Raw genomic sequence first — 12,238 nt, forward strand, 5'->3', positions numbered from 1 at the left:
AGGACATATAGGACACTTCCTAGTGCTGGAAGGAGAGAGACCCCCCCCCCCCCCCTATTTATTTATTTTTTGTTGTCTTTCTCTCTCTTGAATAACGTTAATTATTTATGCTATCAGTTTTTAGTTATAAATGTTAATAATGTTTTTTTTTCAGAAATTTTGAAAAATAAAAATTCACTTGAATGTTGTAAAATATATTTTTTATGTATTATTTCAGGCTGTAACACAAAGAAAGTGACTATTTAAAAAGGAAATCATGACTTTCTATAGGCACCGTACATGAATAAAAGTAAGATATGCATGAGAAGCTTTCAGAAAGGAAGGTTTTAAAAAGATACGCTCTGATGTCTGATACAGTCACTGTAACAAAAAACAACCCTGTGTGCAATAGTGTAAGAAAAGCCAACACATTTTAGATGATAAGGTTTAATAGAAATGTAACACTAAACTTAAGTTTGCATATATTGTAAACATAAAAGGTAATATATTTTTGATCTTTTTTTTCCTGAATAAATGTAGGTGTAAACAGGAAGAGCATATTTGTGCAGACCGGCATGGCTCCACAAACTACATTATATCAGCATCTACAGCACATGTGTGCATGTGGAGACAATGCATTTGAGCCCCCATAAATATCAATATTCAGTCATCCATTTTGTCATTGTGATAAAATGCAGTGCAATAAACACTACTGTACTGCACTATTAACAGATTCTAACACGTTACATGGAAATAAGCCATCACATATTATAAGGAGCCATCACAGCATCTTTTCCGTTTATAAAAAAGGAGTTGGCTCAGACAGGATAAACTTTGTTCAAAAATACACTTTGCTGGTCCCATGAAATTCTCTCGAGCTGCAAGGAATTGTCACTTGACATGGTTCATGATTAGTTTTTGAGATTCAAAAATCCTCTTTAAAGCAAGACTATGTAATATTTGACACAATGCATAGCTTATTCTTTTACAAATTAACATTTACATTCGATTTGCAAATGAACGGTTGAAAAGTATCAAATGCACCCTTGAGCAATCTTTAAGTAGATATTGCTGTGCATCGGACATTGATGAGTCCAACTGTTTTCTCATATGAACACCTAACAGTGTGATGAATGAATCAGGTCTCCACATTGTCTTAAGTTGCCTTTCACAAATGTAGCACACAACAAGGGATGCTCTGTGTCAGATGCATTCTCATTTACTGGAAATACTGTTTAGTTTAGGTGAGGGCATGATGCAGGACATGATGCGGAATACATCCCTCATCCTCGGATGTTTTTTTAGCCACATGAAATGAAAAGTCACCGACACATCAACTCGCTCGCTGTGAATTTTCAATCGAACATTACGCAGACTCCGTAGCAGGGTGGCAGGGTAAAGTCTGGTCCAACTGATTCCCATTCTCACATAGGGCTCCTTCGGGTGAAGTCTAAATAACTGAAGGGTTGCAGTGCATGTGTGAAAGGGGATTCAGTTTGCTGAGTTTGTGACTCCTCTCTGCTTTTACATTTACCCCTCTCTTGGAATTTCCACTGGCCACCGTTCGGCAAACGTTACATAGTCTCGCTTTAATTCCCCAGTCCGAGGCTAATTTTCTATGCTCTGTAGCTAGATATCACATTACGAACTTCAGCTGGAGGACAATACATGCATCTCCTCTTCATTTAACTGCAGGAGGCATTGCTAAATAATTACTCACACAACTTTTCAGGCTGCAGAAATAGTACACTGAAGTGTTAATGATGTCCGTGGTATTACTTCATCTTGAGAGTAGAGGATCAATATTGGAATCATTCCGCTGGGAGCATTTCATCTGTACTCATGTGCGATTTCTGACCTTTGAGGACACAGTTAAGGCTGGAGGAGCTTGTGTGAGTGCTCTAACTGCCCCCCATTAGCATCTCTTCAATCTCCTTGTCCCAGTTGTCATCTCGGTTATCATTATCAGCCAAGATGTCGTACTCCTGAAGTTCCTCCTGCAGCTCTTTCTCCCAGTCGGGAGTCTCCTCTGAAAAAACAACAACATTGAGGAACTCATTGAACTCTGATAAACAACTCTACTAATTAAATTACAACCAACATCAGCACAAAAACGCACCCTGTTGTGTGGTTGGATGTTCCCTCTTGTCCAGGACCAGCTGTTCCATTTCTTTGCGTAGGTCGTCCTCATTAATCTTGCATGAGTCAAAAGCATCGCTCACAAATTCAGACACAGACGGGCTGGTGGAGATCTCCTCTTCTTCCTTTCGAAAAACAGGAAGAGAAGGAAGTCAGACTGTAACTACACTCATTTCTTGGGGTTTTTATTCTTTAAAAACAGGCGGCTTACCTCCCTTGACTTTGGTTTGGTATTGCAGACGGCAGGGGCAGTTTTCTGTTCAACTACACCAGCACAAAAAAATATGGGCATTACATCTCAAGTATATTAATAGAAAAACAAGGTGATATTCAAACTTTCTTAATAACATGAACAGTTCAGGCTTATCAATAATATTTTCCCGGCTCAAATCATTCACAAGAACAGACTAAACACAGGGTTACAGATTTACACTATGAAAACGTGTATACCCTTTTGTTTAACAGTAGGACTGGTGCCAGTTCTCTCCACATCTCTCCGCTCAGCAGCCTGTTGTGCTGCTAGAGCTGTGAGCTGAGCTGACTGCTTAATCAAGGACACACGGTAGAAGTAATTCTTCCAGAAGACTTCTTCCTTCACCCTAAAATTAATGACAAAGAGACAGCAGTCATCTCTGTGGTGGAATATAATATTTTTGTTTTTACGAACCGCTCTTATGCAGGGGTGCAACATTATAAAAAACACACATTAAAAACCATTATGCAAGTGTCAAAACTCACTGTTTCGGGACCAGATGGAAGCGCATCTTCCTAAGTAGCTCATCTTCTTCCAACATCACCATGGCGACTGGATACATTTGCTCAAAGTCAAAGTGAAATTGCACCCCAGCAGGAGGATCTCGCAAAAAGTTTCTTTTGTCCTGTCAACGAAAGAAACAATAAAGTAACAGTTTTTTTTAAACTATATTGATGCGCAGTCAAAAGAAGTGTTTTATAAGCAGTAATACTCACAGCTGAGAGAGCTAAAATCTGTTGCTGTATGGTGTCCTCTTCATTATAACCAACCCAAGGTGGCACAGCAGCACCTAGGAACAATGATAACTAGCCTGTAGTTACTGTACTGTAAACTAATGTATGTAAAGGTAAAGATATTGTAAAAAGGGAGATTTCCATGTCTTTTTTTTAATTATAAAGCAGGTGGAGGTGCTATATAAATAAATATCAAAACGCTCAATCCACAGAGAAAGGCAAACAGAAAAAGAACAGTGTTCAGAAACTGTGTCTTTAAACGAGCCATCACGACTTCAGGAAGGTTGGAAAAGTGCTGCTACAGTGCTGTTATAGTCATTCCCCGGCTGCAATGATGGAACAAAGATGCTGAGAATGTAGCAGTGAAAGACCTGCAAAAGCTGACCGATCAGAGCACCCTGAGCTTTTTCAGGATAGCGGTCTTCGGGTACATCCACACGATCGAAAACAACCTTTTTTTTCTCTGTCGTTCTTAAAAAGTTTTCCGCCCAAACAGAAGAAATACACACGAAACCAATGAAACCGACTAAGAATGCTGTAATACACATGCCAGGCCTTGATGTGGCGCTGTAACTGCCACAGAAAAACAACAACAAAGGATAAGAGGAGCCGGGGTGACGCTGTGTACGCTATGATACAACGGCAGCGAGTTTCTTGCCAAATCTGGCGACTTCCCAAATCCTCATCCATCCTATAGAGAAATCTGTCGACTGTTTCTGGTGTTAGTGGAGACTTTTGTGGTGTTTTGGACTCTGATGCACGAATCACTGCTACTGTTACTGTCCTCACTGAGCAGAGGGTGCTGCTGTGAGCCCCTTCCTCGTCCCAAAGCACTGTCTTGCGAGATTTAGAGACTTTTCACACCTTCTTAGCAACTTTATTTATAAAAAGCTACAAGCGACCGATTTAGCATCTTATTCAGACCATCAGGGAAAAGGGAGAAATATATGGTCGGCCTAATTCATTCCCATGCATGTGGCTCAGAGTCCAGTTCAGTCTATGTGTCCGTGTCTCTCTCCACGCAGCAGCACTGTTGTTGTTATGTGACGCCGCAGGGTTAGAGGTCCGAGGTTGGGCGATGACGGCACAGGGGCCGTTTCATAATCTTCCCACTCTGGGACCCGGTTTCAAAAGATACCGTTTTCGAGATCCGATAACGCCGCCCTTAAAGAGACAGGCGCTAAAACGGAGCGTTTCAGACAGAGGGTGAATACAGGTATATTCAGACAGACAGGATGAGAAAAGTAAAGTTCTTTCTGACCATTACAGCATGTGAACATGTTCTAATAGAAACTTAAAACATGAACATGAACCTCAAAAGTAAACATTGTATGTATCTTTAAATATCATGTGTACTTTATACATAGGTATGATCACTATTCAGTACGTACCAGACGTTTTTGCTTTTTTCTCCTGAACAAATCTTTCTTGTTCTTTCTGGAACTCACCCAAAATGGTCTGAGAAAAAGAAAACATGTCATTAAATAGGGCAAACGCTTTAAAGCAAAGAAGTTGAAAACATTTAAATTAAGATTATAACTATTAACATTATTTACCCTAAGCTTCTTTGAGGTCTGAGAAAAGCGCCTATAAAATTGATCTATTATTATGATGATTAGTATTACCTTATCAATAATCCCATTGATTTTCCCCTCCTCTACACTTTTCTTTAGCGTTTGTGCTGTTTCAACGACGGACTCTGACAGTTTCTTGGAGGCGCTGCTGGCGAAATTATAAATGTAACCTGCAGAAAAGCAAGTATAACAAACATTAGTGGCATTACACAGACTGCTACAGCAAAGTGCATACTATTGCGTTACAAAGTGCACTGTATTAAACACACCACTGAAGCCCTTAGCTTTCTGGAGAAGTTGAGGCGGTTGAGCATCTTCGTCGTCGACAGCACTGGTCTGCTCACTTTCAGCAACAACACTAGTTGTTGTTACGTCTTCTTCTTTAACTTCACCATTTTCGTTCTCTAGCCCAAGCCAAGTCCCCCAGTTCTTAAACATACTTGCAGTAGTTCGTTAATAAATTTAAAACAACTTCTTTAACATGCTCCAAAGATGAATTACTCCGTTTAATGTCACTTTTCTTAAAGTTTGAAACTAATAACTAGTTGGTGACGTTACACCATTGATCCACTTCCGCGAATCTGTTAAGTTTGACCCTAATGTCTACCCTGTAGAACCCTATAGGTTGTTATGGAAACGTACGCGCTCCCCTCGAAGTTTTTCTTTACCATTGAAGGTTAATAGCAAACGTTAAAAAGCGAATCACCGCGGTTGGATGTGTGTACTTAAGTCATGTACTTCAGTTTAAAAGCACCAGCTCTGCTATTAAGATATGTTTATATGTCCAAACATAAAGTAGAACAGCTCTTTAGAGGTAAATCTCGCTTTACTCGCACCTGCCGGTAGATGGCACGCATGCGCTGTGTTTTGCTCCACTTGTTCTCCGTGGATGGAGCTAACAGGTTAGCTTAGCTCATTTAAACTCTCCTGAGTGTGTCAGTGTGTCGTCCTCGGGTTGTAGCATTAGTAGGACACGGACTGGACTGCAGCGTTTAAAACAGTGGAAACTCTTGACTTTACCCTCCGAAACCTTTCGCACTACCAGCGACTCGCTTCAAAGTGTTTACTTTGACAATAAAACGGTTATAAAAGATGAAGTATGTGTCACGTAAACCTGGGATATAGCTGCGTGCCAGCCCGACGAAGCTTTCGTGTTCACCGGTTTATCCACAAGTTGAATTCCCAGGTAAGATCAGCCGTTTAAACATGCGTTTTGTAATGTTTTTTTCATACAGCTATGGACCACACAGAGTCCAGTAATAGTTAGTCAATTTCATAGTAAAGTGCTTGTTTTTTACCGGTAAAATATTTAAAAGAGCGCGTTTGTTCAGCTCGGTTTTGCTCATTTGTTGGTACAGGCAAGGACGGTTTCCATTGTTCGTGTGTTTAATTCTCTCACACATAAGAGCATTACGTGTAAGTCAGCCTGGCTCCAGTATGACAACAGGTGTTTACGCAGCATTACCGATCTCCTAACTTAGTGACACGAGGATGCATTTTTATACCACATACCGCTTACATGCAACATCCACACTTCGATTTTGTCCTTAAAAGCGTTTCCTTTCAAATTAAGAGCTCATAATTCATTTTTCCCAAGGCAGTGAAGTCATTATAACAATTAAAAAGCTATACAAGGTAACATGTTAAAGAAATGATCTGCCCAAAACCACTGAAACAATGCCGAATTATTAAAAGTTGACGCATACGACCATTGTTTACATTGTATTTAATTAAATATAATAAAGTATGTTTTTAAAGTATAAATGTGTTTTAAGGGAGAACTAAGTAATCTCTTTATACCAAATAAATGCCAAAATAAAGGTACATCTTTTAGTGGCCGATAGCAACTCCGTAGTTTGATCCTGGCTTTTGTGTCCGGTTTTGTTCCATGCAATTGTGCTGCCATGTTTGAATATGACCTCACCGTATTACTCAATAAATTCATGCCCGGGGCACATTATTGTCAGTGATGCCTGCTAATCCTTTGCCATGTAAACAACATTAGACCACTAATAAGCCATTAAAGTTGGCAGCACACGCGCAAACCAGTGTTTAAACACTTGGTCAAAATTAAAAATGTACTTTTGATAAAATAATATAAACAGCATTCTGTATTCCCACATTTAACTTACTTCACCAGCACATGTTCTTTCAAAGTATACTATTGTATATACTATCTATTAAGAATTCAGAATTCCTTTAGGTATTTTATATAATTAGCATTTTTTTTGTAATGTAAAGCTTTAATGTAGGTGTATTATTTCATGCATCAAACAGACAGACAATGACACAGCATTATACTATCTATTGGGATACTGGCTAAAAATAAAAAGCAGACATTACAGAGTACTTCTCTTAAACAATGTGTAAAAGGTATCTTTTTAAAAAGCAGAAAATGTATTAAGAGAAAATAATTAACAGGATAAAAGAGAATTCCAATGTAACCTTTTCCTATCCACCAGTATGAGTCCTGCCATTCATTTCTCGTTTCTTCTGCCACTGGCAAATGCTCAGTTAGCTTTTTACACGAGTCTGCTACATTGTAGAAGAGTCAGTAGTGTTTTCAGGTCACGCTCAGGTTCAGGAGAGCTTAAAAGATCAGCAGTGTAATGTGTGGCAAGACCGTGCTCATCTGTGAAAGTGATCTGTAAATCTTGATCATTTCTAAAAACTGACTGTCAACGAGTGTAACAATGCGCAGATGGGCATATTGTGTTGTCATATTGTGTTGTTCTTTAGTACAAGTGAAGTTCTCGCTGTAGCTCTCTGCTCTTGAAAGGCCGGACAGTAGATTTCAGAGGGAGTCACAGCTGGGTGTCATCAGCAAAGAACTGGAACAGAACATACTTACAGATTATGAGTCTGGTAGTATTTTATGAGTAGTAGATCGGGCCCCAGATTGAGCCTTTTTAAAGTTTTAGGACAAGGCCTGAAAATGTTTTCATGCTGTCTGTTTTTATTTTGTTACATTTACAGCAGTGCCATGGATGCTGAGGGATATACACATGATCCACATTACACAGAAGCAGAGAGCCTTTGGCATGTGATGCAGAAATCAGGAGATCTGGATCAGAGGAGCAGAGACGGTGAGGGCTGGAAACTGGTGGATGTATTTCTTTCAGGAGGAGCACCGTGGGGATTTACACTCAGAGGGGGGCTGGAGCATCGAGAACCTCTGCACATAACCAAGGTAAATACTGCAAGAGACACTTCCTCTTCTTTTTTTCAAATACAGTTGCAATGGCGGTTGCAACCTTTCTGGTTGGAGATAAGGACTTTAACCGGGAGCAGAAATGCCTTTTTACTGACTTTTTTAAAGGCTATCTCAAAACCATATAATTTTCCCTTCATTTAAATTGTCAATTTCAATAAAAAAATCAATTCTTTCAGCTCAAAAAAGTGTAGATTCCTGATTGTAAGTGTAAACTAGAATTCCATTCACTGAAATACACACCCAGTTAAAAACCAAAGGTGAGTGAGCATTTTCAGTCGTTGGTCCTAAATTGTGGAATAGTTTTCCACTAATAATTAGATAAATCCTCCCTCCATTAATACCTTTAAAACAAGTCCCATCACTTCTCTTTAGCATTCTTTTTATCATCTTGAAGACTGATGTTTGTTGTGATAGCCGGTCCGGCCACATGTGCATGTTATCGATGTGGCTGTGAAAAAAAAATGTGATTTTGCGTATTGGGGAACGGTCTGTGAGAGCCATGTGGAGGCAATCCCAAACCCCTTTTTCAGTATTTAGAGAACACCTCTTCAATACAGGGAAAGTTTTCCTAAAAAATGCATATTGCGCGTAAAACCTGCTTTTTCTACACAAAATTAGTTTGTATCTGTGGTTTAGATTCAAAACATTTTTTGAAAACAGCAAAGACTCAATGGTCCATTGCGTACGGTAACTCCTCGACTGTGGCAGCAGTTGATGCGTCAAGTATAAAACGCACTGTAGCCCCAGTTTGGGCCTCTCATGCAGAGCTGTTGGTAATGTTAGCATTAGTAGGCCTGACGTAATGTCGTACATTAACAAGATTTGTTTTCTCTGAAATCAGTGGCAAAAAACAACACATGGGCCCACCGGAAACTGTACTGTAATCAAAGCATAACAAGATATTTAGGGGCGCTCCAAGGTAGAGCAGGCGCGCCCATATAAAATTCTTATATTTTATTCTGACCTGCAGCCCCTTTGCTGCAGGTCATATCCTTTCTCTTCTTCAGCTGTACTAAACAATAAAGCATGAAAAGACCTAAAAATGTACAAAAAAAGATAAACAGTAACATTAGCCATAATATGTGTACAACTGCATCTACTAATTAGTTACTGTCATTTGTTTCAGTTAGTTTTGAAGTCTGAACATAAAATTACCTTTTATCATGATGGCACAAGTGATGATGCCTGGCAACGTTAAATATTCACTCTGTTTTTTTTGTTTAAATTTAGTTGCTGTTGTCAAATGTAACACAAGGTGCTGACTGCTCTGATATCTGACACACATGTCACTGTACACTCTTCCTTTTTGATGCTAGAGAATAAAATGAAATATAGATGAAGAAAGGCTCTGATGATCTGGGACAGATATGGTGTGCGCACAGTACTCTCTGTTTGTTTTCATGCCAGCAGCACACAATGTTTGTTGGTCGGTCTAGTCAAGACGGAGTGGACTGAAATATCTCAACAACTACTAGATGGATTGCCATAAAATACAGTACAGACATTTATGGTCATTCTTACTTTGGTGATTACCTCAAGTTTCATCTAGAGCAGTGTTTCTGAAATGGGGGTATGCATACCCCTGGGGGTACTTTGGAGTAGTGGAGGAGGTACGTGAGATTAGAAAATATAGATTCATTTAAAAATATTACTAATGCATGATTCCTAATTCCCCATTTCATATTCAACATTGCTGTTTTAACTGCCGTAAACTGTTGCAACAAATGCAATCAAGATTTGTGGTTGAAACGTCGCAAGTGCTTTTGCATTTTATTGGCATAATAAAGGCCTTTTTTTTCTAGAAAAGCAGTTGTTTTTTTTGTTGTCAGGGGGTACCTGGCTGAAAAAAATATTCCAAAGGGTGTGCATTACTGAAAAAAGTTTGAGAACCACTGATCTAGAGCTGCATGCAGGTCAACATTTTCACTAATCCAGTGAGATTTGCTAATTTTTGCTAACGTAGTAACATTTATGAGTTAAGATAAACATCCTCAGGTAAACATCATACATGGTTCACCAATCACCATCTTCCAGTAGTTCCTTGTGAGCATGTTAGCATGCTGACATTAGCATGTAGCTCAACGCACCACTGTGCAAAGCCTCAAGAGCGGCTAGCTCGGCTGGTCTTTGAAATTCATACATATATTTGGACATGTAGCTACCCTATGGAGAGGCTGTTAACTGTTTCCTTTCAAGTGTGATCTGTGCAGTCTTACTTGAGTCAAAGCATGTTCCAGAGTTCTCCAAAGTCGGCATTTTAAGTAAAACATTCAGCAGAGCATGCAGCTTATAATTCTTTTATGCCATGACTTATTTAGTACGAGCCACAGTATGCATACAGTGAGTGGCAGAGTGCCTGAACACCAATTCAATCAGCTCTGAAAATCACACTGTAACCTCACTTCTCTGTGGACTTTGTAATGATTTACTACAAAAGACCTTGCTACTTATTTTGACATGACATACCAGCACCGCTTCGCCAGGAGTGTGAGTGTGTCCCTGCTTGATTTTTGTTTGTCATTTCTGTACTGACCAAAAAAAGCGTCCAAAGTCCAACTTGGAACACCGAAACTCAGGATCTCAGACTTAGAGCGATACAGAACCCCCTTCACTCCATTAATGTACTGTAGCTTTTACAAGCATGCAATTCAAATGAGAAGAATTCTGACCATTTTAAGTCTTTAAGCTGTAAGCTGCGCGATCACATTGCTGAATTGTGTGGAGTGAACCATTGCCCATTGTTAACGTTTTGCCACTGACCACCACATCCAAGGACCAGCGAAAGTGGACCTGTTCGCGTGGTGAGATGTTATTTCCTCAGAAACTTTTGAGACGCCTTTACTCTTTCCACCTGTATAATCGTAAGAGCTATCTTAAGATACATTTGAATTGTTTTAATAGTTTTCTTCCTGGTTGGCACTGCATGGAGTACATTGGTCATTGACTAGCCTTTGTTTGCTGTCACTTATACCATAGTGTGTGTTATTAGATCCCACCTGGACTTTTGCTTTCACATGTGTTTGTCTTGGGTTCAATTTCAATTTTTTTGTGGGTAGCTTGTGGAATCAGGGCCAGGGGAGGAATGTAGGAGCTCTGTTTGATTTTCTAAATGTAGTGAATTATCTGTGACAGCCTGAAGCCCATTGGAATGGCATGATGGGATACATTAAGTGAGGATTGGTGTTTTGCGCTCTCTTGGAGTGGCTTTCAGAGTATAGCCATTGATTAACAAAGGTATGTTGTTGAGTAACTATGTTATCAAGACACATTAACCTATTATTTCCCTTACAAAATAATATAACCTTACATTGTAGCCTGTAGAAAGGTCTACAAACCATCTGCAACATTTGTCTGTCTACTGACATAAATCTGTGGACATACTACAGACAAAGTAAGCCTGTATGTACTACCCGCTGATGAATTTGTGCTTTTTCCGCCCAGTTTCTTTGAAGGGTGATTTTAGTTGGTCACATTATTGGCTGTTCCTGCTCCCATATGTGCTCTGTCCTGTTTTTTGTGGGTGTGCTGTTTCTGTCCTGCCTAAACAGGTAGGACTACGGCGATGCAGGAGCTAAATGGTCACAATGGTTATTAAACTTGATGTGTTGTGACAAAATATTGTTTACTCTTTTATTCTGGGGGAAAACCGTACTGTCACAGAGGAGTCAGGCTACTTCAAAAGGTTTTAATCAGTTCCCCAGCTCATTGCATACTGCTCAACCATGAAACACACATTAGCGCCAATGTCAGTTTTTATGTTAATTTTCCCATTGCAGATACAGTCCATTTTACGGTTTGTCAGATTACACACTTCTTTAGTTCATAAATCTCGCATTGGCAATGGATTTTCATCCCCTTTATTACGTCTTATTACTGTTTTCATTACTTTCTGTTTAAGTTTGAGTGGTGAGCATTGAGTACTCTGGTTCTGGCGCATATGTCTGCATTGCATGTATTAACCTGAGAAGCACACTGTGTCGAAGAGGGCTTTAATGTGTTATTTTTATTGGCTGTTTTCTCACTTAAGTGCATTCTCTCCGATTGCTAAAATGAAACATAATAAAAAAGGGGCCCACAGTTTGATGAGAGGTTTAGAGTATTGGTTTAAAAAATCCTGGATCTAATTAAAATTCTTAACATTCCTCTCATAGCTCAGGTTATGCTCAAGGTCTTCATGGACTTTAAGGCCTTAGTCTCAATAAACTTATATAATCCTGTTTTACACAACACAGCTGGGCATGTACCTCATACATATATTCCCTGTGCCAGCATCAAATTTTATATGGAAGAAAATATTGTTTGCTCCTCAAAAATCAGTACCAGGCACACTGCAAAAATGCCTCTG

General features: G+C 39.4%; 2 protein-coding genes across 2 annotated transcripts in view; one reads left to right on the forward strand and one right to left on the reverse strand.

The window, feature by feature from the left end:
• Window positions 1-447: 447 nt before the first annotated feature.
• On the reverse strand, window positions 448-5,241 carry LOC310945147 (synapse-associated protein 1-like). Its single transcript, XM_083911160.1, has 9 exons — window positions 4,949-5,241; window positions 4,731-4,849; window positions 4,497-4,563; window positions 3,088-3,161; window positions 2,857-2,996; window positions 2,569-2,717; window positions 2,330-2,382; window positions 2,099-2,243; window positions 448-2,008 (listed from the first exon to the last, which is right to left on the reverse strand). Exons 1-9 carry the CDS (start codon window positions 5,115-5,117, stop codon window positions 1,881-1,883), a joined length of 1,044 nt encoding a protein of 347 aa, XP_083767286.1. The 5' UTR covers window positions 5,118-5,241; the 3' UTR covers window positions 448-1,880.
• Window positions 5,242-5,644: 403 nt separating this feature from the next.
• shroom2a (shroom family member 2a) overlaps window positions 5,645-12,238 on the forward strand; it is a 36,100-nt gene continuing 29,506 nt past the window's right edge. Inside the window, exons 1-2 of the mRNA XM_083940717.1 lie at window positions 5,645-5,865; window positions 7,656-7,869. Of these exons, the coding sequence (XP_083796843.1) occupies window positions 7,663-7,869 (207 nt within the window). The 5' untranslated portion in view covers window positions 5,645-5,865; window positions 7,656-7,662. The remainder of the gene's footprint in view (window positions 5,866-7,655; window positions 7,870-12,238) is intronic.

The sequence above is a fragment of the Echiichthys vipera genome (genome assembly GCF_963691815.1).
Source record: "Echiichthys vipera genome assembly, chromosome: 3".
NCBI classification, from domain to species: Eukaryota; Metazoa; Chordata; class Actinopteri; order Perciformes; family Trachinidae; genus Echiichthys; species Echiichthys vipera.

What these genes read in the sequence shown, in the direction of transcription:
- LOC310945147 (XM_083911160.1), bottom strand. Translation starts at nt 5,117, where the DNA reads ATGTTTAAGAACTGGGGGACTTGGCTTGGGCTAGAGAACGAAAATGGT. An exon ending in TCAATGGGATTATTGATAAG is followed by an intron (nt 4,564 to 4,730) that starts GTAATACTAATC and finishes TCTTTTTCTCAG; the next exon opens with ACCATTTTGGGTGAGTTCCA. An exon ending in ACATCCAACCACACAACAGG is followed by an intron (nt 2,009 to 2,098) that starts GTGCGTTTTTGT and finishes TTGTTTTTTCAG; the next exon opens with AGGAGACTCCCGACTGGGAG.